The 26,052-nt window shown below is 37.5% G+C and overlaps 1 protein-coding gene across 5 annotated transcripts in view; it reads right to left on the reverse strand.

The window, feature by feature from the left end:
- Positions 1-26,052, reverse strand: part of Pcdh7 (protocadherin 7) — a 417,106-nt gene that overhangs the window by 384,357 nt on the left and 6,697 nt on the right. The window contains exon 2 of one of the 5 annotated variants that reach the window (XM_052198930.1): positions 21,238-21,706. The exons of the other annotated variants lie outside the window; for them this stretch is intronic. Coding sequence (XP_052054890.1) covers positions 21,671-21,706 — 36 coding nt within the window. The 3' untranslated portion in view covers positions 21,238-21,670. Of the gene's footprint in view, positions 1-21,237; positions 21,707-26,052 lie in introns of those variants that run through there. 5 annotated transcript variants of the gene reach the window in all.

The raw sequence follows: 26,052 nt of genomic DNA on the forward strand, positions 1-26,052 counted from the left end.
TAACCTCACACAGGAAGTGAATTAGTCTCCTGATTGTGTCCGCAGTGTCCTTATTTTCTTAGATTCTGTCCAATGTTGTCTGTAGAAAGGATCTTAAAACAGTTAAATGTTACAGAGCCTGATTTTTGCCAGCATCTTAAAATTTGTAATATAAATACAATGACAGCAAATAATTGGTAATTTTAATAAAAGTATTTAAAATATTAGTCACATCATATAATCTGTTTTAAATAATTAATTACATTGCCCTATGCTGATTCGTTCATCATAACACTGCAGATAGAAGTGACCCAGATCACTGATCCTCAAGGGGGAACAACCCAGCGCAATGACATTTATTTATAGTTATTAGACTATATAACATGAAACTGAAAAAATGAAAAACATGTAAGAGGGAAATGAATGATTCAATGTATGAAAGAAAAAGTCCTTTTTCATCAGGCAGATTCATTTGAAATAACTATTGTTTGAGGCTTTTTCTTTTTTATCATGTCAATTACCAATTTCTGCAAATAGCCATTCGTATTTTTAACTTATTAAGCCACCAATGTATACCAGGATAATTCTACCCTTGGTATGTTTCAATCAATGTATTAGCTCTAACCACTGCTCTGTAAGAACTAGAAAAAGATTCTGCAAAGTTTGGCTGAAAATAAATGGGACAAATTTCAAGAATAGTTACTGAAAATAAGGCCTCAGGAGATGGAAGATGTTCTCAGGAAAAAAAATCAGGAAGCTGATGTGTCAAAATATTGTGGGCAGAATTTTAATGGAAGCAGACCACACTGAGATCCTCCTTTTAAACACCGGCTCCTTTGCTCTCACTCCACCTTGCAGGACTCCTGTCTAAGGGAATCCTCTGGAAATGAACATTGTTAAGCAAGAGCATCCTTTGGGAATAACCTAGCCGTGTGTTAACAGGAGCATGCTTTGGAGATATCCACTCAACATTCTTATCCTGAAACCTGACAAGGACCATTGCAAAATGCCATTCCTCCTGTTACTTCTTTTCAATACTTTCCAGAAGTGACTGTGATGTAATTTTGTGTTCTCTCTTTTGATATTATCTAGACCAGGGCTATTGGCCTGCATTATTTCCTGGAAAAGAAGAGTTTCTACATTTCTAATTACCCTAGCACTATTATTTTTTCATATATGTGCATGTGCGTATACAGTATATATGTATATATGTATATATACATATGTGTTTATATACACACATATAAATATTTCTATAGATACATAATACACACACATACACCTATACATATAAAATAACATTCACACATATACATATTAACTGAAATGAGAAAGTTGATCATGACATCAAAGAATTTCTAATTTTCAGCTGGACTCAAATCCAAGAGTCTATTGCCAAATAGACTGTAACAACGTGAATCAGGGAGAAATTAAGAATAAGGGTAGACTTTCACCTAGGCCTCCAAGTATTTCCCTTCGCATTCTGCATTTCTTTTCTGAGTTACTCCATAAAATTCTCACACCAGGCCTCTCTGCTTTTCTGGCAGCCTCTATGAACAGAAATATAACTTGGAGAGGCAATATCTTAAAAGCTGTCATCAACCTGTCACTTAGGCAGGATTATTTAAAAGTTAGTTGATAACAAGTAATAGTGCTAATAGAACACATGATAGGTGCTTAACTCAAAAAAGAACACCGGAAAGCCCCTAAAAAATAATAAGAAATTGTTTAAAAAGTAATCCTTATGATTTTTCTGCAGACAACCCAATTCTAGAGCACTTTATATAACATTGTCCTCTTTTAAAAAAAAAAATGCAAGGCTTAAAAAAATAAGATTACATTTCTATTTTTAGAAAGAAGTAACACAGAGTCAGATGAGTTGGTATGTTCCCCAATAAGGGCCTTGGAAGGGGTACACAAGCTAGCAATGTGCCGTCATCACACACATCTGCATAAGTCCTCCACGGGCAAGCATCTCAAACCCTAGACTGCTTTCCTTCCCATCTCTTCAGTGATGGCAATAGTTCTCATCTGAAGGTGTTCTGACATCTAAAAATAACCAAAAGTCAAGTGTGAAGAATTTAGAGTGAAGAGTTACAATGAAATAGTTCTGTTTTGGTCCTAAGTCACACACAGACTAAAATAGAGTAAAGCAGGATTGCCAAACAACTGTGTCTAAAGATTAACAGCCAAGGAGGAAGCCCATTAGAAATCTATAAGAACAAAAACAGTTGGATTGTAAATGAGGGTGTGCACAAAATACATTTTGATTCGGTTCAAATGAGAATAGTCGGTGCCCCATAGGAAAAGGTGCAGTATTGATGCAAGACTGCAGAGGAAAAAGGAATCAAAGCTATATTGCCATTTTCTTGTCAAGATTCAACGTTTCGAAGAATTTTTAAGTCTTTCCCCCAGGGTGTGTATGGTTCCCATTATAGTCTCATTCATACTATGTTACTATTCCTGTATAAGTCTCCACACAAGACTATTAGTTTCTGAGTACATTCCTTGTATAAGAGGGTACCAATAATGAGAAATAAAATACACAAAAGAACAACATTCATTTACACATTATGGAAATATAATGATAATGGAAATATTATTAGAGTCATATCTAAGGTACACCTTCCTAAGAACTGTACAAGTTAACAGGAACAAACCTCCAATAAACTGAGTTCTGCCTCTGCTTCACAGACTTTTATTTACATAATCAAGAAATATTGGAAATTTTCTGAACAAAAAAAAAAAATCTATATTCACTGGTCTATATTTCTTCTGGGTAGCTTAGATACTGAAATTGAAAAGACACCTAGTGTTTAAAATATTCTTATCTCTTGGCTGCTTTATCCTGACCTCTGACTCCCTCTGAAGTCATCAGAAAACAGCCTGTGAGGTGGCAGGAGGAATCCAGAAGTCCTGCAAAAGCTGTCAGGCTGCCACTGGGGGAAGAAAAGAGCAGCATCTCAGCTGATCATAAACTGGCTGCTGCAGAGGAGGCAGAGTAGCATGGGGAGACTCAGCTTGCCCACAGCCTCGTGTCTGGCAGGAAGATGGCCCAGTGCCAAGCTTCCAACTCGCCAAACTGTCTTTCTAGCCTCTTTTCCGCCACAGCCTGAAATCAGGGGAGTGTTAATAAAAGTTTTCCTTAAAGCAGCTTTCAAAAAAATCTAATAGTCCCCTTAAATGTTAATTCTCATCAAATGAACTCTTGCTTCTTAATTAATTTTGCAAGCATAAATAGTGATCATTTACCAACAAAGTGACATGAGCTTCTGAGGATGGGTGTGCTCATACCTGTGATGGTGGTGGTTTGTGTGATGTATGTGTGAGTGTGTGTGAGAGAATGGGGGTGAGGGGAATGGGGGCCAGTGAGGAGGGAGGGGAGTGAAGGGCCACAGAATATTTGCTTTTAGTCTCCAGCTTTTTCCTCAGGGCTGAGTTTTTCCCCAAACCTTTTCAACTACAAGTTCAGGAAGAAATGGAGGAAATCGTGAAAGGGCAGAAAGATACAACTTCCTATTTCTACTCCCCCAGTATTTTTATTTCTTACTACCTTTTGCCTTTGACGAAAAAGTCCCTCCCTTACCCATTTTTTTCAATTATTCAATAAAAAGCCCAGCAAGTAACACACTTTAAGTGATGAAAAAGAAATAAGCCAAACATTTTTTTTTTGGACCCTTGAGCAAAATCCTTGATTTTTTTTTTCTTTTCGTGAATTGAGACTTTGCCCACTAGCTCTGAAGCGTATTTCTTCCCTTTTCTTCCATAAGACATTTCAGCAATTTCTCTGAGTGATAAAATAATGTGTCTTCAATTCTCTTCCACAGTTGAGTGCCAGGAATGGAAGGTGACAATTCTGCTATTTTTGGTAACAAGATATTCATTTTTGTAAAAACTAATTTTTCTAGGAAATACTTGGAATCATGACTTCATTTTGAATTTTCCTCTGTCTTTATCAAAAAGTCCTTAGTATCCTGTATAGTAGGAAACATTTTCATTAGTAGCCACAGTTTCTACAGTTGGGTTTATAGAGTTTCTCTTATCTTGCATAAAATGTTCCATGATGAACAAGATAGACTGTTCAATGATGAACAAAGGAAAAAAGACAGGAAAAAAAGAGTTGAGGGATTTGCTCAACATCAGAGATAACAACTCGAATGAATTTAAGAAACTCTGCATCTTCCTCCCACTTAGAATTGTGCTCCATGAAACAAGAACTTTCTGATTTCAGTGTCTTCCTTGGGCAAGGCAGTATGTGCTCAATAATTTCCTTCTGGTACTAAACAGCATGAAAACTAACTCTGCAGTACATGTACCAGCACTCTCAGTCCTTACAAACCAAAGACTGTTTTAAAAGTCCCATCAAATATGAACACAAGGTAATTTCCAGTTATCTGCCTGGCATAACTAAAGATAAGAGATGCTTCTGGGTATTTTTTTTAATTAGGCTTCACATAAATTATTCCCATTTTCTCTATATGGTATCTCACTAAAATGCAGAACCCAGAACTTCTTTATTTTCTATTAACTTAATTTATATAGATTTATTTAGGTAGTGTATATGTGTTTGCACACACACATGAACATGCATGCAATGACATATATATATATATATTTGTCACAATGCAAATATTATAGAATGTTTTTAAAATCATAAGCAATGTCTGAATGTAAACAGAAGCTAAACAGAGCAAAGGAATCTTTGCTTGCCACCAGGCAACAAGCCCTGCCTTGTGCTTTCGTGACAACTGTTCTTACAAGAGAACAATCACAAAACTTAAAATTAGTAGCTAGGGATTCTAAGGAACTCACAAGCATATGTACTTGTCTACTGCACACTGTGAGATTAGTGCTCATCTTATTTATTACTGGGAGTTGACAAGTGTTTCCAAACAACAAAATAACCCTACATCAACACATATCCAAGAAACACATAGACGACCCGGTGAACTTCAGTAAGCATGCATAATGCAAGAATGCAAAGCACACTAGGACTTCAAACTCTTCTATTCTTTTACCTGCTCTGGTATAATTATATATTTAGTAAAGCTTAGGAAATCATACATAATTGTCCTCTTCCAGATAATAAATTTAGGCAAGCCTTCCCACTCAAATAAAATGGATCAAGACTTGACTTTGTTCATATTCTTGATTATATATATATATATATATATATATATATATATATATATATATAAATTTATGATATCCAAACTTAGTTCTCCAATTACAAACTGTGATGGAGTATCGTGATGACTGCTTTTATATTTTCTGTGGCTAAATAGCAGTAATAAGAGAAGGAAAAGGAGTTGGTGTGTGCACTCCATAAGAATTCAAGTATGATCTGGAAATTAACTGCACCCCTAGCAATTTATTGTATTTCACTTGCTTTGGTTGGAAATAGCAGCAAAGGTGGATTGTTTTAACCATCTGTGGTAATTTAAATAAGAATGGTTACCATAGATAGGCTCATTATATTTGAATGCTTACTCCCCAGTTACCAAATTTGTTTGAGAAGGATTAAGAGGTGTTGACTTGCTGGAGTAGGTTTGGACTTGTTAGAGGAGTTGTGATTTGAGGTTTCAAAGGCCCACTCCTGGCTCCAGTCTTGCTCTCTTTTTGCCTCCTGCCTGTGGGTCAAGATGTGAGCTCTTAGCTACCACTCCAGCACCATGCCACCATGGTCCCACCAGGATGGCTGTGACTGACCCTCTGACAGTATGACTTTTGGTCATACTGAGATGTAAATATTTTAGAAAAGCTTCTCACGTCAAAAGAAAATGTACAACAATGGAAAATACATTGACATTTTCTTTTAGACAGTAGCCATGGCAAAAAGTAAAACAGCATTATTTTACTAAAAGCAAAAATCACTAAGGTATAGTCTTCCGTGCTGTTCTTTTGCATTTTAGATATTCTACACAAATTTATGTAAATTTTAAATAAAAACTGATGAATTTTTAAACAATCAAAAGAATAAGCAATAGTAGCTCTTACTTGTAGATTCAGCTGGTTATAGTTAGCAACAGTCATAATATTACATAGAAAGTTCTGAAAGTAAAATGTTTGTAGTTTTAAATATGGTTCGTTAATGTATATCCTTATAATCTTTTTATATCATCATTTGTTATTGTTATTCAACTTACTGTATGTATTTATAAATTATATTTTGTTTCAGTGACTATGTATGTTATTCACTATTTATCATTGTGACAAAATACCTAAGAAACAATAGGGGAAGATTTCGTTGGACTTCTGGATTCCAAGTTCTCAGTGGATGGTCACATGGCTCCATTGTACATGGACCTGTACTGAGGCAGAATATTATGGCAGAGCATACGCTATGATACCTAGCAATTCACCTCACATAGATAAGAGGCAAGGACAAGAGAGAGAAAGAAACTAGAAACATGGTAGGCCATGTCTACTGCCTAGGTCCAGCCACTTCCTAATGTGGCCATCAAATTATGTATCCAATCAATAATGGATTTATGCTTTGTTGAGTTTAGACTCCTTGGGGACACTACTGCAGGCCCACATATACACACTCTCCTTTAGGTTGGGAAGAAAATATTCAAAACCCTAGCAGTATGCATGACACAAGACATATAGTATGGTGCAGGAATCCACTGAGGATTTGGAATATATCCCCTGTAAATATATGTAGCTATATTTTCATGGTATGCATACCAATCAGTACTATATTGAAGGAACAGAAGAATTAGTTATTGCAAATAGTTTGGAACTAATTCACTCCTTTACTTTTTTCATATATGCTTTTGAAAACTCAAGAGGAAAATATATATTCTATTTTTCTAAAGTACTGGTTCACAAAAAGTTGTCAAAATTTTATTCTTCATTAAAAGGCATTTCCTATCTTGCATCAAATGGTAATTCACAGAAGATTAATGAATTTGTTTCTTCTACTCGCACTAATGATATGCAGAACACTTTGTGAATAGAGAATGAATTGGAGAATATTAAAATAACAGTCTGTGATGGGGTATTTCTGAAAAATTTAAGAGCAGGTTGAAGGAAAGGAAAAAAGAGAATACATCTGTCTAACACACAGGTTCCCATCCTATAATTTGCACTTTGATTGAGGTTTAAGGTGGTACTACTTTTTTCAAATGGACCGACTGACCTAATTTCAAGAACATAATAAAAGGTATCAAAATTGCAAGGTTAGAATATCACTGAAGCCTTGCAGAGAAGTGAGCGAATGCAATTTCATTCGCATAAAACTGGTTGTCTATAATGCAGAGCTGCTTCCTGTTCTTCACAGTGGTTGGGAATGTGGCCTTTGTAGCTAGATTGTCTGTACTTGAACTGTAGCTCTGCACTTTGCAAATTATGTGATGGAGTAAGTCACCCAGAGTAAGTAACTCTCCTACTCACCATGCCCATTGTCTACAATATAAAGATACCTATCAATGAAACGTTGTGGCTGTTGTGTTCAACTGATGAATTTATACACGCAAACTACATTACTCAATTCCCAGAATATAATGTGCAACCTAAGCTTAGCTATTGTGATTTATAAGGCGTTCCAAGGACGCCTTGGAGGAAGACTATTTTTTTTCCATCCTGTTCTGTCATTTCTATTTGCTAAGTGCCGAGAATATTACTACTTAAATGGCATATAGATGTTAGTCACTGAAAATTTGTTCTCCTAAACATTAACTGCATTACCTTTATATGGGTAGTATATGTTTGTATGCACCTCTGCATATGTATATTGCATAAACATATACACATAAGCATGTATTTCATGCTACAAACAGAACATGAAAGGGGAACCCAACAAACTGAGGGGAGTAAATTTTATTATCTCTGACCTCTTGTTATATTGGTATGGAAGAAATAGACATTACCTTGATTGATTCCTGACACCAGAAATGTTATCTATGGAAGTATTTTTGGTCTTTGTGATCAACAGTTAAAATATACTGAAAAGCAGGTTTAAATGCAACTTTGTAAATACACTTATGTGCATGTGCTATTTATTGCCATTTCTCTGAACAGAAGAATATTAAATGTTTCCATTTTTATACATTGGAGGTCAAATGTATAACCAGCCTAAGCAGCTCAGAAAGTACTCCTTGGGAAAGGTATGCTCAGCTGTTTTGTTTCCTTGCCTAGGAATGCTGACAGAAAGAGATTTAACTCCTGCTTTTCATTTGTATTTTAATGTTTAAGACAACCTAGGTATTTGCTTCTAAGTGTTAATATTGCCATTAAAAATAATTTATATTTTTAGATTGTTTTGGGTAGATACTGCTATTTCATTAGTCAGTATTCCTACATACACTTACTGGCTAGCAAAAGTAATATAGCTAAAATGTTATTTAAAGTAAACCTCAATGAAAACTAGAAACTGCAGAAATATTCAATGATATACATGAGACATTAGATGTAGGAAACAGAAATGTATTTAAAAATGTATGTGCATACATACATATTATTGATTCATATATTTTTCCCACAAAGATAAAGTATATGAGTCTTTCATCACTGTAAAACTTATTTGAGGTTCATCTTGACAGGAAAAGTGGGAAAGTGTGTGCGCTCCTGAACATAAAGACCATATATAATGAGAGAGTGTATAAAAGATGATGGTCCACTCAAGCAATACTACAGAGCAATAGTGTTAAAAACTGCATGGTATTGGTACAGTGACAGGCAGGAGGATCAATGGAACAGGATTGAAGATCCAGAAATGAACCCACACACCTATGGCCACTTGATCCTCGACAAAGAGGCTGAAAACATCCAATGGAAAAAAGATAGCCTTTTCAACAAATGGTGCTGGTTCAACTGGAGGTCAGCATGCAGAAGAATGCGAATTGATCCATCCTTGTCTCCTTGTACTAAGCTCAAATCCAAATGGATCAAGGACCTCCACATAAAGCCAGACACTCTGAAGCTAATAGAAAAGAAACTGGGGAAGACCCTTGAGGACATCGGTACAGGGAGAAAGTTTCTGAACAGAACACCAATAGCGTATGCTCTAAGAGCAAGAATTGACAAATGGGACCTCATAAGGTTACAGAGTTTCTGTAAGGCAAAGGACACCATCAAGAGGACAGATCGGCAACCAACAAATTGGGAAAAGATCTTCACCAATCCTACATCAGATAGAGGGCTAATATCCAATATATATAAAGAACTCAAGAAGTTAGACTCCAGAAAACCGAACAACCCTATTAAAAAATGGGGTACAGAGTTAAACAAAGAATTCTCACCTGAAGAACTTCGGATGGCGGAGAAGCATCTTAAAAAATGCTCAACTTCATTAGTCATTAGGGAAATGCAAATCAAAACAACCCTAAGATTTCATCTTACACCAGTCAGAATGGCTAAGATTAAAAATTCAGGAGACAGCAGGTGTTGGAGAGGGTGCGGAGAAAGAGGAACACTCCTCCACTGCTGGTGGGGTTGCAAATTGGTACAACCACTCTGGAAAGCAGTCTGGCGGTTCCTCCGAAAACTGGGCACCTCACTTCCAGAAGATCCTGCTATACCACTCCTGGGCATATACCCAGAGGATTCCCCACCATGTAATAAGGATACATGCTCTACTATGTTCATAGCAGCCCTATTTATAATTGCCAGATGCTGGAAAGAACCCAGGTATCCCTCAACAGAAGAGTGGATACAAAAAATGTGGTATATCTACACAATGGAGTACTATTCAGCCATTAGAAACAATGAATTCATGAAATTCTTAGGCAAATGGATGGAGCTAGAGAACATCATACTAAGTGAGGTAACCCAGACTCAAAAGGTGAATCATGGTATGCACTCACTAATAAGTGGTTATTAACCTAGAAAACTGGAATACCCAAAACATAATCCACACATCAAATGAGATACAAGAAGAAAGCAGGAGTGGTCCCTGGTTCTGGAAAGACTCAGTGAAACAGTATTTGGCAAAACCAGAACGGGGAACTGGGAAGGGGTGGGAGGGAGGACAGGGGAAGAGAAGGGGGCTTACGGGACTTTCGGGGAGTGGGGGGGGGCTAGAAAAGGGGAAATCATTTGAAATGTAAATAAATTATATCAAATAAAAAAAAAAAGAAAAAAAAAAAAAAAGATGATGGTCCAATCTGGAATGTCCTAGTGAAGATAAAGAATGAACTCCTCTATGGACAGAACCGTGTATTTCCAAGTCCATCTATTGACTTCATAAACCCTGGAAGGTCAGTACTTCCAGATAGGCATTTAAGGTTAAATGAGATCTGAAGGTTATGGTCCTCATCTGATAAGGACTAGGGTTTTTCTCAGAGGTGAGATAGAGATTGCTGTCTGTGCATGCGCAGAGGAAAAGCATGGAAGTTAGGACTAAGAAGAAGGCAGTTACATCCAAGCCAAGTGAGCCCCTTCTCCAGAAACCACACTGACCAGCACCATTAGGGGTTAGGGTTCTGTCTAAGCTCCATCCCCAAATTACCTGGCAACAGCCAGGTATGCTGCTCCCCACCATTACCTGGCAACAGTCAAGTATAGTAGGCCTGACCTACTATAAAAATGGCTGCTCAGCCCCTCCTCTCTCTTACTTCTTATCTCTTACCCCTCTTACCTCACTCACTCTCAGCCTCTCCCTTGCCCCTCTTGGGCTCTCTTCCCCTCCCCCCTCTCTCTACAAGGTCATGGCTGACCTCTGCTTCTCTACTCTCTCCTTCTCTTTGCCTTTCTCTGCCTCCACTGCCCTCTTAACTCCCCTCCCTCTGCCCTGAATAAATTCTATTCTCTACTAGGTCAGTGTGTGTCTGGTCCCTCAGGGGAAGGGATTCTTCGGCATGGGCCTGCAAGGGTGCCGCCCCTTTCCCCCACACCACCATATATGATATTCTCCAAAACTCTTTCTCTTTTTGTGATCACAACAAGCACCTTGATCTAAGTTTTCAGAGAAGTCGAAATTTAACTCCGGGTGTTCAGTGTGCCCAGTTTTCAGTATTTTGTGATGGCAGCCTGGAAAGACTCATCAAAATATTAAGACCTTTGAGAGGCCTGGGAAAATGGTTCAGACAGAAAAGTTATGTGTCCTCAAAATATCAGGACCGGAATTCAATTGCCAGACTCGAAATAAGAAAAAATAATATTGTCATGTGTGGTGACAGGTTTATAATCCCACGGGTAGTGATTCAGAGACAGGCAGATGTTTTGGAATTCCTTGACCAATAACAATAGAAAAAGGGGGAGGGAGGACTGGTACTGACAAGCAGTGTGGGAGATTGTTCTCTAGTGTCCAAATACACACTCACACACTTACATATATAAATGCATGTACATGTGCCTGCACACACACACAGAGAAAAAGATACCCTAACACTGGCACACAGATAACTGATAAAAAATACACAGCAGATACTATGGAATATAAAAGAAGCATCAAACATTTTAAATGGTTGCATTGTAAACTGAACTCCACCACCATTGCTGCTATAATAATATGGACCCTCAGATATGAAGGTAAACATACACTGTGAGTCAGTTCTGAAGGGTACTAAGAGAAGGCGGTGGACAGGAGAGGACGTGGTTTGTTCCCTTCCTCCTGTGTGACAGACAGATACCTAAACCACAGTCCTTTAGTACGGAAAAGAGCATGAATACCCTAACACAGTACTCGGGCTGGTGGTTAGTACAAGGCGAATAGCAGCTGATGATTTTAGATGCTAACTATAAAGTGAAAGGAAAGGTCTCAGCAAGAAGGCAGTCAAGACAAAATGGATTTAAGAAGTGATGAAATTGAAACAGGATCACCAGGATATAATTAAATTAGCTGGAGACTCCTTTAGACTCCCTGATTTACAGCATCCAACATCCTACCTCCTTTTCTACCAGGCACAGGGCTACAACTCTGATGTCTTTCTGACAACAGCTAGTAGTGTACCTCAGCTGTCTCTCTTTACAAGATCAGTGTCATGGAAACGAACAAGCAGAGGGTCAAACTGATGGGGACAAATATTTTTGAAGCATTTTGTTAAGTGTAATGAAAGCCCTCTGAAGTGTCAAAGTCTCTCAGAAGGGAGACAACCTACTGGCAAACTAGAAGCAGTATCTTCCTTCATGAAGATGCACAGGAAAGTCCCAAATTTATTCCATGTCACTCTGTAAACCAGTTGTGTAACCAGATTAAGGGGTAGTGTGTAAACTGGCAGAAGACTTACCTGTGGATATGTCAATCAGATCCAGCTAGGGCTGGAGGGTGGGCTTTTCTCGATGCCTTAACCAGTACAAATTTTCTGTTTTTTCAGAGACTAGGAGTGAACTACGAAGGCAAACTTAGAATTTCAGAGGATCTAAGGTAGAAATTGGCAGAAAAGCTTGCCATTTCCAAGGAGAACTGAGAAAAAAATGAAACATGACTATGGATTGAATCACTGCTCTAGGGCCAGGAATCCATGATGAAGTATATATGGCTAGCTGGCAAAAGGTGCTAGTACCTTTTAGATTCTTCAAACCAGGATAAACAAACAAACAAATAAATAAAGCTTCTAAGCTACACGGATAACACACTAGAATCAAATTTCTATAAATGAAAAGAATCATAATTTATAATATCTGTACACTATAAAACCCACAGTGATTACATTCTTTCCCAAGGCTTATCATGCTACAGAATCATCACAGTATTCTTTATTAAAAGTCTGAACTTCTCCTTACTTTTCAAAACTTTTACTAATATACTGCCCCCTACTTTCTCACAAGCCTGGGTGTATTTAGTCCACTTCACCAGAGTGTAGACAGCTGGATCCCTGGGCACTCACCCTGCTGTGAACAAACCTTTGTCAAAAGAATTCCCTTTAAAGTTTCTTCCAAAGGTGAAAAAATATTATCCTTTTTATATCTCAGTTTCCTCAGGTTAAAATCAGGTAAGAAACAAATGCATGCTAGCAAAACCCCAGTAAGTGGGAACTGCTTCACTTTACTGGCTGAATAAGGATGGTAGGAGGAGTGTGGGCACACTAGCTGGAAGCTTGTTTTCTTCTCCACCCCACCCCATTGCTCTCTTTCTTCCCCAAAATAATAATAAGAAAATAGAATACAGCAAATAGAATGCTAGATGCTGTAGAGAGAAAGGGAAAGGGCATTTAGTTTCATTCCTCAAAACTCAAAGCCTAGGGCAGATCAGAAAAGAACTAGCCTTTTTCAGATCAGAACATCACTTTCAGACAAATGCCAAAAAAAATTAAACATACATGAATGGCACCACCCCACACACACACATACACCAAGAAACTCCAATTAGTTTCAGACACTGAGTACTTCAAATTTGTTCTCACCCTTCACAGACACAGACAGAGATTGACAGAGGGCCATTGGTTATTTTAATTGAGTTCTAACTTTTCACACAAACATACAGAGAAGGAGCAAGGAGGGGAGGAAGGGAGGGAGGGGACGGAGGGGGAAAGAGAGAGAGAGAGAGAGAGAGAGAGAGAGAGAGAGAGAGAGAGAGAGAGAGAGAGAGAGAGAGAGAGAGAGAGAGAGATTGGTTGTTTTAAATAAGTTCTTATTGCGCACACGCACACGCACACGCGCACACGCACACACACACACACACACACACACTCCAGAACGAGAGGAAATCTAGTTAGAGATGCAGACACTGGGTGCTTTAAGTGAGTTCTCACCCTTAGAGGCTCCAGCTACCACTCTTCCCTAAGGCCCTAATCAAAATTTCCATTTCTTAAGGACTATTGATCTTTGGGATGTGCTGACCTAGTTATCTGCTTAAAGCAATTTACACCCAGGTGTGCTAAAAGCCCAACCAAACTCCAACAGAGGACATTTACATTTTAAAAGGGGAACTCGGGGCATTCCAAAGTCCTGGAGAGCTTTGGAATAGTCAAACTTTCCAGTGTTCACTCCACTGCTCAGCTCCTTCAGCTGCTGCTGGGCTCCTACTCTTAGACCTCTTTTCTCTATAGATTCACTGCGCCCTTATTTTTCTTTCCAGATATGCCAGCACATCACCTTTTAAAATGACTGCATGGCATGAGGTAGGCTGGAAACAGAAACGTTTGTATGCGAGTCTGAGTTGGCATAGAAAATGAATAATAGCTGCAGAAATATACAAATTGACAGATACAGAGATCCATCCGTGTCTGTGTTTGGGAGTACATACATCTATTTTTTGCCACAGATAAGGAGTTCCAGAAAAATACTGACAACCCATATGCTTGCATGGTTCTCTGAGGCCCTTGTCCTTGGTTGCTTTCCATTGCTGTGGTTAAATAACATGACAGAAAAACAACTTGGCAGAGAAGAGGATTTATTTCACCGCAGAGCTTCAAGTCAGTCCAGCATAAAGAGAAGCCACCACGGCATGAACTCCAGGAAACAGAGGTCTTGGGGTAATGACATTTACTGATTTACTTTCCATGGCTAGACCAACTCGCTTTTTCTTTTTTTTTTTCTTTCTTTTTTAAGATTTATTTATTATGATATCTAAGTACATTGTACCTGTCTTCTGACACACCAGAAGAGGGCGTCAGATCTTATTACAGATGGATGTGAGCCACCACAGGGTTGTTGGAATTTTGAGACCTTTGGAAGAGCAGTCAGCTGAGCCATCTCTCCAAACCCCCAACTTGCTTTTCTTTTCTTTTTTTTTAATTTAATTATATATTTTTATTTTCTATATTCTTTGTTTACATTCCAAATGGTTTGCCCTTTCCCAGTCCCCCCTCCCCATATGCCCCATAAACCTTCTCTCCACTCATTCTCCAATCACCTCTCTCCTTTTTCTCTGTCGTGATACTCCCCTCCAATGCTAGATCAAGCCTTTCCAGGATCAGGACCCTCTCTTTACTTTTTCATGGGAGTCATTTGTTATGCTAATTGTGCCTTGGTTATTCAGAGCTTTTGGGCTAATTAATATCCACTTATCAGAGATTACATTCCATGTGTATTCTTTTGTGATTTGGTTACCTCACTTAGGATGATATTTTCCAGATCCAACCATTTGCCTAAAAATTTCATGAATTACTTGTTTTTAATTTCTGAGTAGTATTCCATTGTGCAAATATACCACATTTTCTGTATCCATTCCTCCATTGAGGGACATCTGGGTTCTTTCCAGCTTCTGGCTATTATAAATAAGGCTGCTATGAACATAATGGAGCATGTGTCTTTATTGCATGCCGGGGAATCCTTTGGGTATATGCCCAGGAGAGGTATAGCAGGGTCCTCCGGAAGTGTCATGTCCAGTTGTCTGAGGAACTGTCAGACAGATTTCCAAAGTGGTTGTACCATCTTACAACTCCACCAGCAGTGGAGGAGTGTTCCTCTTTCTCCACATCCTCGCCAACACCTGCTGTCTCCTGAGTTTTTAACCTTAGCCATTCTGACTGGTGTGAGGTGAAATCTCAGGGTTGTTTTGATTTGCATTTCCCTAATGACTAATGATGTTGAGAATTTCTTTAGGCGCTTCTCAATCACCATAGATGGAGAAATTAAGATATTCTATGACAAAACCAAGTTTACCCAATATCTTTCCACAAAACCAGCTCTACAAAGGATAATAGGAGGAAAACACCAATACAAGGAGGGAAACTTCACCCTGGAAAAAGCAAGATAGTAACCTCCTTTCATCAAACCTAAAAGAAGATAACCAATCAAATTTAAAAAATAACATCAAAAATGACAGGAATTAATAATCACTATTCTTTAATATCTCTTAATATCAATGGGCTCAATGCCCCAATAAAAAGACAGACTAACTGGCTGGATACGTAAACAGGACCCTACATTTTGCTGCATACAGGAAACACACCTCAGTGTCAAAGACAAGCATTACCTTAAAGTAAAAAGCTGGAAGACAATTTTACAAGCAAATGGTCTCAGGAAACAAGCTAGAGTAGCCATTCTAATATCAGATAAAATTGACTTTCAACCCAAAGTCATCAAAAGAGACTCTGAGGGACACTTCTTGCTGGTCAAAGGAAAAATACACCAAGAAGAACTCTCAACCCAACTTGTTTTGCAATACAACCCAACACTAGTTAGCAGCTTAGTGTCGCCCCTGCCCATGGTGGACTGAGCAACCCACTGCTACCCAACATCCATCAAGCCACCCTCAAACCAGACAATGCCCCCTCAGGCTTGCCTACTGGCTAATCTGACAAAGGCGTTTCCTCAGTGTAAGATTCTGTCTTCCCATGTGACTCTAAACTGTGTCAAGTTGACAAAACACCACCACCACCACCACCACCATCAACAACAACAACAACAAAACTCCTTAACCAACCCATCTCTCAAATGTGTATGAAACCTGTTAAGCAACCACAACTTTCGGTGCTCACCTTAAACATTAGCATTGGTTCATCTTCATAGGTTGGGGCTTTACAATAGAAGCAACAGTGAAGGCAAAGAAAACAGAATTGTTCACTTGTTACTGAAGTTTGGGTGACAAACTGCACTGCCAAGTGGAAAAGACAGACTGTGGCCTACTGACACAGTAGGGGTCCTGAATCGCAGTGAACTCTCATCTCACAGGAGAGGCACACAAGCAAGCTCTAAGGGTATCTTACATTATTAAATTACAGATGTCCAATCAGGTAGGGGGAAGGAGATCCAATGGCAGGGAACAAAGACCAAGACAACCACTGATGAACTTGTTAGGGGACCCACATGAAGTTCAAGCTACATTTTCTACAAATGTGTAGGGCGTCTAGGTCCAGCTCCTCCATATTCCCTGGTTGGTGGTCCAGGCTCTGTGTACCCCATGATCAATGGTTTATTGATTCTGTGGGTCTTCTTGTAGTGTCCTTAACCCTTCTGACTTTTTATCTTTTATCCTCTCACTCTCCCACAACACTCCTGGGTCTCAGTCTTATGTTTTGTAAGGGTGGGACTGGGAAGAGAGGAGGGAGGGGGCCTGTGACCTAGATGTAAAGTGAATAAAAAACAAAACAAAAGCATAAACAAACAACAACAACAACAACAACAACAACAACAACAACAAAAAGATGTTCCCATCATAATCATTCCCAGAGCCAGCATGGATGAATTTGAAAGCTAACTCTACACAAAGCCTAAGTACTCTATTCCACAAAGGCCTATGAGAGTCTCCCTTAGGTTAAGACTGCTTCCTGGCACTGGGAAAATGTGATGGTAGAGAAAATTTAGGTAGGGGTAGTAGCACCTCTGAGCACAATGAATCCCCTACCTAAGGTGTAGAAGGTTTGCATTGGTTTTATTCGTGGTTGTTTGGTTTTGTTTGTCTGGGTTTTTTTTTTTTTGGGGGGGGGGTGTTTGTTTGGTTTGGTTTGAGGCAAGATTTCTCTGTGGAGCTCTGGCTGTCTTGGAACTCACTGTGATGACCAGACTGGCCTCCAAATCATAGAGATTCTTCTCTGGAGAACTGGCATTAAATGTGGCAGCACCATAACCCTGCTTCGAATTTCTTTCTTTCTTTCTTTCTTTCTTTCTTTCTTTCTTTCTTTCTTTCTTTCTTTCTTTCTTTCTTTCTTTCTTTCTTTCTTTCTTTCTTTCCTTCCTTCCTTCCTTCCTTCCTTCCTTCCTTCCTTCCTTCCTTCCTTCTTTCTTTCTTTCTTTCTTTCTTTCTTTCTTTCTTTCTTTCTTTCTTTTTTTTTTTTTTTTTTGGTTTGTTTTTTTCTGAGACAGGGTTTCGCTGTGTAGCTCCAGCTGTCCTGAAACTCACTCTGTAGACCAGGCTGGCCTCCAACTCAGAAATTTGCCTGCCTCTGCCTCCCAAGTGCTGGGATTAAAGGCGTGTCCCACCACCTCCCACCTGTGAATTTCCATTCTTATCTGTGTAAAAAAATGGCCACGATTTTTTAAGTGCTTTTTTTTTTTTATCTCCATATCACATTCTTGCTTGAGGTAATAGAGAGAAAGCATTTTAGAAATATCACACATGAAAGAAAAGTTTAATACAAAATTATAGATTTATTTTCTTAAATGCTGTTCACTGAAAGACAAGCTATGGAATCACTTTATCAAGAATGTGGAAGGGTCTTGAGGCCATGTTCTAACATACATTGAAAAATAAAGTCAGGCTGAAATTAATTTTTGGAGGTTTGATTTTAAATATTGCATTAATAGCATATAATACTACATATGAACATGACAATGAATACTGATATCCTCAAGTGATAACTCAGTAAAAACTTTTCAATCATGAAAGTGTCTTTTGAAAAGTGTTAGGATTGCAGACATATACCTTCACACAAAATAAATTATGCAAACTTCTTTCACATGTTTTTGGAACTTTTGAGATCTGTTTGTTTGGGGGAAGATTATAACTCTAAAGTCTACAAAAATCCCTTCATTTGAAAACATAATTTCAGGCAATAATGGTGACATAGGCTCTTAATCCCAAGACCCCAGGAGACAGAGGCAAGAAATGGCTGGAGTGCACAGTGAGTTATGAGCTTACCCAGTGAAAACCTAGTTCAGCAAAATTAATAACCAAACACAACAAAACCACAAATTTCACTTGGATGCTTTCAGTATTTTTGAGTCTGAGGGAATATTTTGTCATCAATTTTGTAAACTTCTTAAGCTGAGTTCCACCATTCATGAAAAGGCTGCTGGTTGCTTTATTAGCGTTCATCACAGAAATAATGAAGGTGCTTTTTATTTCCAATTTGTTCTGAAGAACAAATAAGCATAGATGTATTTACTGTCTCCTGATCTGAAAATTAAAAGGCACAATGCAAATAAAAATGACCATCTTTTTATGTCTTACAAACATTTTATTAAGTTCATGCCGGGAGGGATTTTATGCTCCACACCCTGAACTGGTAGTAATATTACATGTACTAAAAGAAATATTACATGTACTAATAACTGGTAGTAATATTACTAGTATTAAAAAATAACTTTTTAAAATGAATGAACCCATTCAGTATAATCGTCTTCCTCCTTGGATTTTCTAAAACAGAATTAATTATTGCCTTTTTATTTTAAAATAAAATATCCAAATACTAAGTTATACAAAGCCAGGGGTGGCTTTATCTCCCTCAATGCATGGACAACCCTTTAACAGTTAAGTTCTGGTCATTACAATGAAGTCTGAAGAAGTGTCCCCAAACTGATAGTATTAGGGACCAGGAACCTCTTCAGTCACTGGGCACACACTCCTGTGGAAAACTAAACAAGCAAAACCAGCAAAAATAGCAAGGACTGGGTATGAAGTTTTCAGAAAGTTTGCTGTCACCGAAGGCTGCAACGCGTAGGATGTGCTTGCTTCTTCTCATTCGCATGAGTGGAACCTAAAATCCTGGAGCATGATGGTGAGCTTTTGCTTTGGTTTTGCTTTGGTTTTATTAAATCAGTAAGTAGCTGTAAACTTCCACTCAACAGTGTCAAATAAAGCATGTTTCTCCAACTACCCCTAATTGATCTCATGCTAAGATGTAGAGCCTTTATCTAGGAACCAAAAGTAGAAGAGTCTCATGTGAAGACAGACACAAGTAAAACAATAACTGTACAAATAACTATCAATATTATATATATTATATATTATATAATATTATACTATATATTATAAATATAATATATAATAATATATATCTTATATATATGCTACTCAAGTAGTATGTCATAACTTCCTATTTTATGGTAGAAATTGGATATATCAAACAATTCCTCAAGAAAATGCCACAGGCTGAGTTGCAAATATTGAGGGTTCTTGTTTGTAGAAGTTTTCAGTAATGCCACCCATGGGCACAAACTCTACAGTCTACCCACCCCAACTCCTTGGACTTTGTTTGTAACTCCTATCACTTCTTGTTTGTAAGTTGGTACAGTTTGTTGCAAAATCTATATTTTAAGTCTATTGAAGTGAGTTTCTTCTTGGAGATGAAGAAATGGGCATCTCAGAGAAGCAGAACAGATTCTGGGTTCCTCTCTAGACTCTTAGCCTGGGTCTTAACTTCGAAACAAAATGAGAGGCAAATGATAATTAAGTTTTTTATTCAGGAATTTCACTGCCAGCTCAATGATACTTCAGAAAATGGCCCTTTTGCAAGATCAGATAAACAGCTAATGGTATAAAAACCCTTAAGTATACATTAGGGACTTGTATGGGCTGCAGCAGTTCCCACCACTTCACACTCCTGTGCTATTGCAATAGTCTTCCTTATTTGTTAAAAAGCCATTAGACTGACAATTATTTACATACACAAGATGAGGTAGAATAAAACCAAACCAAACCTGGGGGATGTGGAACTCTTATCCATTACTTGGGAACTTGGAGAAAATTGTAATGGGGTGGGTGGGACAGATAGTGCAACAAATAATTATAAAAGAATCAGACCATATACAACACATAAATGTACAATATAACAAATAAATGCACAAACATAACATGTGGGGAAGGGGTAGAAAGGTTGTTCAGAGAATGCTAACTGTCTTAGTCAGGGTTTCTATTCCTGCACAAAATATGACTGAGAAGCAAATTGGGGAGGAAAGGGTTTATTCAACTTACACTTCCCACATCACTGTTCATCACCAAAGGAAGTCAGGACTGGAACTCAAGCAGGTCATGATGCAGGAGCTGATGCAGAGGCCATGGAGGGATATTTCTTACTGGCTTGCTTTCCCTGGCTTGCTCAGCCTGCTCTCTTATAGAACCCAAGACTACCAGCCCAGAAATGGCATCACCCAGAATGAGCCCCCCTCGCCTTGATCACTAATTGAGAAAATGCCTTACAGCTAGATCTCATGGTGGCATTTTCTCACCTGAAGCTCCTTTCTCTGTGATAACTCCAGCTTGTGTCAAGTTGCCACACAAAACCAGCCAGTACATCAACTTACCTAGACCATCACTCCTACAACTGAAAGGTCTCAACCAATGGAACTTAATTTTTACAACTGTAAGGTTCTATTACCTGACATCAAACATAAAAGCCTCCCTATAAAAGTAGTCTACAAAACTGGCAGGTATATATTTCTTCTGAATTTGTCTCCAGTGACTTTGGTAAGTCTAAATTTTTAAAAATTCTTAATGAATTTATCATCAACAACAACCACCTCTTGAAACTTCCATAGGTTCTTTGTTTATTTCAAGATTAAGGAAAATTTAACCCATTGCAGTGTCTGTGACAGACACAGAAAATCACAGACCAGTATGTTTTATTAAAGTGCTTGAAGTCTTTAATATTTGTGAGTGGGTAAAAACACAAACTTGCATAGTAACTTTCAGAATTGTAACACAGATTTGGCAAGAACTGTCTGCCTAGCGGGAAGAAGTTGTGATCACATGACACAGAAAAAGCAATGATCAGTTTAATGTTTTATTTGAGAATTTAGTGTACTGTAGATGAAAAGGTAAGAAATTGGATTTCCCTTTGTTTACACAAAGCCAAAGTCTTAGATTATTATTATTGAAATATGTTTTGGGGATTTTTTTTTTCCCTAATACTTTTCCCAACAAGTGTTAACAGTTGCTAACTATCTCTTTGGGAGCAGAAGAGTAGACATCAGTGAACAATACATGCCTGTATTAATACTGCCTCTTTGGACCTTAACTTGCTTTTGAACTATTTATTTTCCTTAAATAGGGAAGAAAACACTTGAAAACATAATGCACAACAAGGGGATCAAACAGTGATTGGCTGATACCCCACGGCCAAGGGCAGGCTCCAGCAGGTGTCGGAGGAGCAAGGTGATCACAGAGTATGGTGCAAAATGGAGCATCATATTAGAGTGGAATTCAGCCAAACACCGTAATGTATGGATGTACACGCATCTGAAAGAAGGAAAATAAAGATTTATGTAGGTTAAAATTAAAAATACAAAACAAAACAAAAAAAACCCAAACACGTTGTAGAAAATCTACCTAAACTCTTACACTCAACTGCAATGCTGATAGAGAGGTTCTGGAAATAGATAAAATTTTTAATTGCAAATTATAGATTTATGAAGAATAAATATGCTCAAGGGGGGAAACTGACTTGTTGGGTTCAGAGGAGCTGGAATGGTTCTGTTGTTTGTACACAGCATTAGAGCTTGATACAAACATCACTAAGTTCCTGAAAATAAACCTTTCTTCTGCCCTTAAAAACATTAATTCACCAGAAGTGATAATTAAGATTAGTTTTAGTGGTTTCAGCTCAGCTTTTTTTGTGTGTGATTTCTCCCACTAACTAGTGCTAAATAAAGCCCCGTGCAGCGCGCATGACACAGACTCTGCTTCAGACAAGAGTTTAAAGGCTTTAAAAAAATAAAAAAGTAAATACATAAATTAAAACTTTAAAAGGAAACTTGACTGTAGATCCACTCAAATGCTTTCATCCTTTCTATAGAGGCACAGGAAATGAATGAATGGGAATCAATGCCACAATCTGGAAGTTGGTTCTCTGTGATTGAATGTAAACCAGGTTTGACTGCACTTACTGCACAAGGTTCCCCCTATCACTGCCCCCTGCAATGAGGGTGTTCCAGTTGATTCTATGACAAAACCAGTACTAAGAGCCATTGAAATTAGTAAATTTTACACTTTACATATGATGCCTTTGCAAATTGACATTGATTAACAACAACAACAACAACAACAACAACACAACACCTTATTTTTTTTCAAGTGAAAAAAAAGTCTCACTCTTCTGTGAAACTAGCTAGTAAACAAACTGCAAGGAAAAGGAAAGCAGTGTGTCATTGTATGTTTAGGATCAGTGGTGACACATCAAGTAATCTAGAAGCCAAAAGAACAGTTATCGGGTTTTTTTTTGGTGAAAAAGAGTAAACAATTACTTCAATAAGAATATACAAAGCTGGTCATGTATAATACTGAGAATATTTTCATTGTTTTCAAATAAAAGGCCTTCCTAGTGAAGATGGCCATCCTTACTATTGGGCTTAATTTAAAGTACTGTCAATTGTTTCTGAGCCTATGCTAATCAAATCCACACTAACTCTATTTCATGTACATCATCAATTGCTACCTTTCATGAGATATAGAATTATGAATTTTTACTAAAATCAATGTTCGGAATTTTAAATTCTACACAAGCCTTAGAGCGGAGAGCAAAATTATACTATGTTGTAAAAAGGTCTATTTTTATAGTCAAATATATTAGCAAAGACATCAGTAAACCGAAACAGACTTTTGCCACTGCTGCATTCTACACAAAGAAACGTACTGAGATTCAAAGGATATTTTGCCTCTAAAAGTGGTTTAATGAGGACACTTGGACTCTGGTCTATGTCATATCTCTAACAACTTTATAAACATAATCTGACTACGGTTTTATGCTAGCTTCTCAGTTTCCTCTTCTGTAAATAGAGAATTGCTAAGGTTTTACCTTTTCTACTTAAACTGTGATAACTCTCATGATTTTAGGTATAAGCAATAAGCTGTTGAGTAGTGTGCTTTAATTTCTCCTTTGTGTAGGTTCAACATTCAAATATCATAAACTCTTCAGTGTATGAACATCAGCACTAGACAAAGCACTAATGACCACAGTCGCTACATAAGAATGTGTGCTTGAGTGTAAAAAGGGGAAAAGCTCATGACACCTAGAAATTGTGAAAATTTCATAGATTTGTATCTTTAATCACTCATATCAACTAATCATTAATTGATTCATTTGTTTATTGGAAATCATTCAACCTGTTCTATATGGACTCCCCTTTAAAGTTGTGCATCAACTGTGGAACACATATCTGAATGAAGATTTCCATATGCCTTTCTCATGCAAAACCTCAGGTAATATTGCTGAGTTGATGTCCCTCTCCTATTAGTTATGAGGTTTCTGTCCAGAATACTGAGCCAAATGCAAAAGAAATATATGCGTATTCACTGGGCTTCATGAAATAGTCCTTGGTTATCGCCAGGTGAACCATCTAGTAAGCGTTCTCCTAGAGGATTGATCAGAATGCTGTGTAGAGCCTACATCACTTTGCAGATTTGTTACTGCTGAAATATATGTGCTGATGCACAAGCAGGTTGATGGTTAATTTTCGTAAAATGGAGCACTCTGATACTAACAGAAAGGTACCCATTTGCTTCTGAAATCACAGTCATCTTTTTATAAAGTTCACTTGTATTATTTTAATTAAGTGTATAATGATCACTGATCAAAATTTTATTAATTAAGGAGATCATAATTCGGACTAAATCAGCAGTACCTTACAGAAGGGAAACTGTCAGTAGAGTTAACAAGATTTTTCTCCCTGAGTACAGTGTGATCAGCTCAAAATGAATTTTAAAATAAATGTTTATTCAACCCCAATTATAAAAATCACCCTATGTTTCATTGAAGAAAGGCTATAAAACATTTTAAGTATAAAGTCATTATCTTTAAAATGCACATCAACTGATAAACTCAGTAGGATTTGAGAATAGTCGGAGAACTGAATCTCTACATTTGTCCTGCTTTAATTGTTGTAATTTTTGAATTTTTATTAAAATTATTCAATACAAATTTAAAAAAATAAATGAAATGCATTTTCTTTCTCTTTTTTCTTTTTTAGTAAATCAGATGCATGGTTGTTCCTTTACATCACAAGGTTACAAGTCACCAAGTTTGCCAAGCAACTGAAGAACTAAATGCAAGAGAGACCATGTCAGAAGTGCAGTGGGTGAGCTCCACTGTGCTCAAGAAAGTATCAGGTAGTGGACTGCAAAGGCTTTTGTTTTCAAAGGACTTAACTATGAAAAGCTAGGTTCCACCCCTCAGTTTTCCAATGTGTGAATTTGAGAAACAATTTCACCCACTGTCCAACACACATCTAGAGTTTGTCAAAGTACTAATAGATCTTTGAAATGATTCTAGGGCCTGTGAAACCAACCCAAAAAACGAAGGAGAAGGGAAAGAGTGTATAATTTCTATTTATATACTTTCATTTATGGGGACATGTTGGCTTACTACAATGTAACCCTTAATATCACATACGAGAAACGCAACTCTCATGCAGAAAAGACTGAAAGAAAAGTCACTTCCATTTTATTAGTGTATATAAAGGATTATCATAAGATAGTTCACGGAAATTATAAACAAAATAAAGGCGTGCTAGCAAATGAAATTTCACATCTTAAATGGATCCCTAAGAAATTTAAAAAGTACAAGTCTCAAGTCTAATAAATTGAATGAATAGAAGTCCCAAGTTTTAGATAAATTCATCTTTCAAAGAGGGAAACAGCAAAATCCTGTGTGCTAATGAACAAAGTTTAATGAAAGCAAACATGACTTCATTCTATGAACACTAAATCTTTTTAAGAGTAGAAATAGAAAAGTAGCTGTGTAAGATACAAACAGAAATCTAGACAAAGTGGACTGTATTCCTGTCAGATGTTGCAGAATGTAACTTTGAAATGAATCTCTTGTCCCCCGAGAGCAATATTGAGCAGATGAAGCTATCAATTACTATCATTAATTACATTAGGGGGAATGTGTTTCATTTGCCTTTATTTTATTGTAGGTCAGCTATTTGCTTGTGGTTAGAACGTTATACATCTTTGGAATACGTAATGGCACACAAGTTTTCCAAAGTCACCTTTGGCAAGCTGAGTGATTCATTCCACTGACTGTGTGGCTTTTCTTTTTTGGTAAATGGACTTTGCTCAATTGAAAGGCAAGCACCATACATTAGCTAATTTATGAGCATACCCCTTTGCTTTTCAAATGGCATGCCAGTTGTCTGGACATTAAGTGTTTTTAAAATTCAACAATATAGCGCTGCCCCAACAAATGAGTAAAACACTGCTTAAGTGAAAGCACAAACCTCAAGTTTGCATCCAGTATCTGTAAGTTTGCCATTTTATCTACCCATTCAAAAGCACACAATTAAGAAATTTAGAATGCAAATGTCACTGTCATAGGGCAAAACCACTGCTAGCATGGTAAGGGGATGTAAATAGTCTGTATAAAGCCATCTTCCACTATGTTGCACTTATGTTATTGTTTTCTAAGGATTTTCCAAGACCTCACGTAAATATAAATATATGAAATATAATGTTGTATATAAATATCATGGAAAAATGCTGTATGTTTCATTATAGTCTTTCTTATTTACAAAATTGATGAAGACATTAAACACCAGTCCATAACACAAGGCTTTTAACTTCAGGTAAAGCAAAAACAACAGAAATAA

Source organism: Apodemus sylvaticus, chromosome 11, assembly GCF_947179515.1.
Source record: "Apodemus sylvaticus chromosome 11, mApoSyl1.1, whole genome shotgun sequence".
Taxonomy (NCBI): Eukaryota; Metazoa; Chordata; class Mammalia; order Rodentia; family Muridae; genus Apodemus; species Apodemus sylvaticus.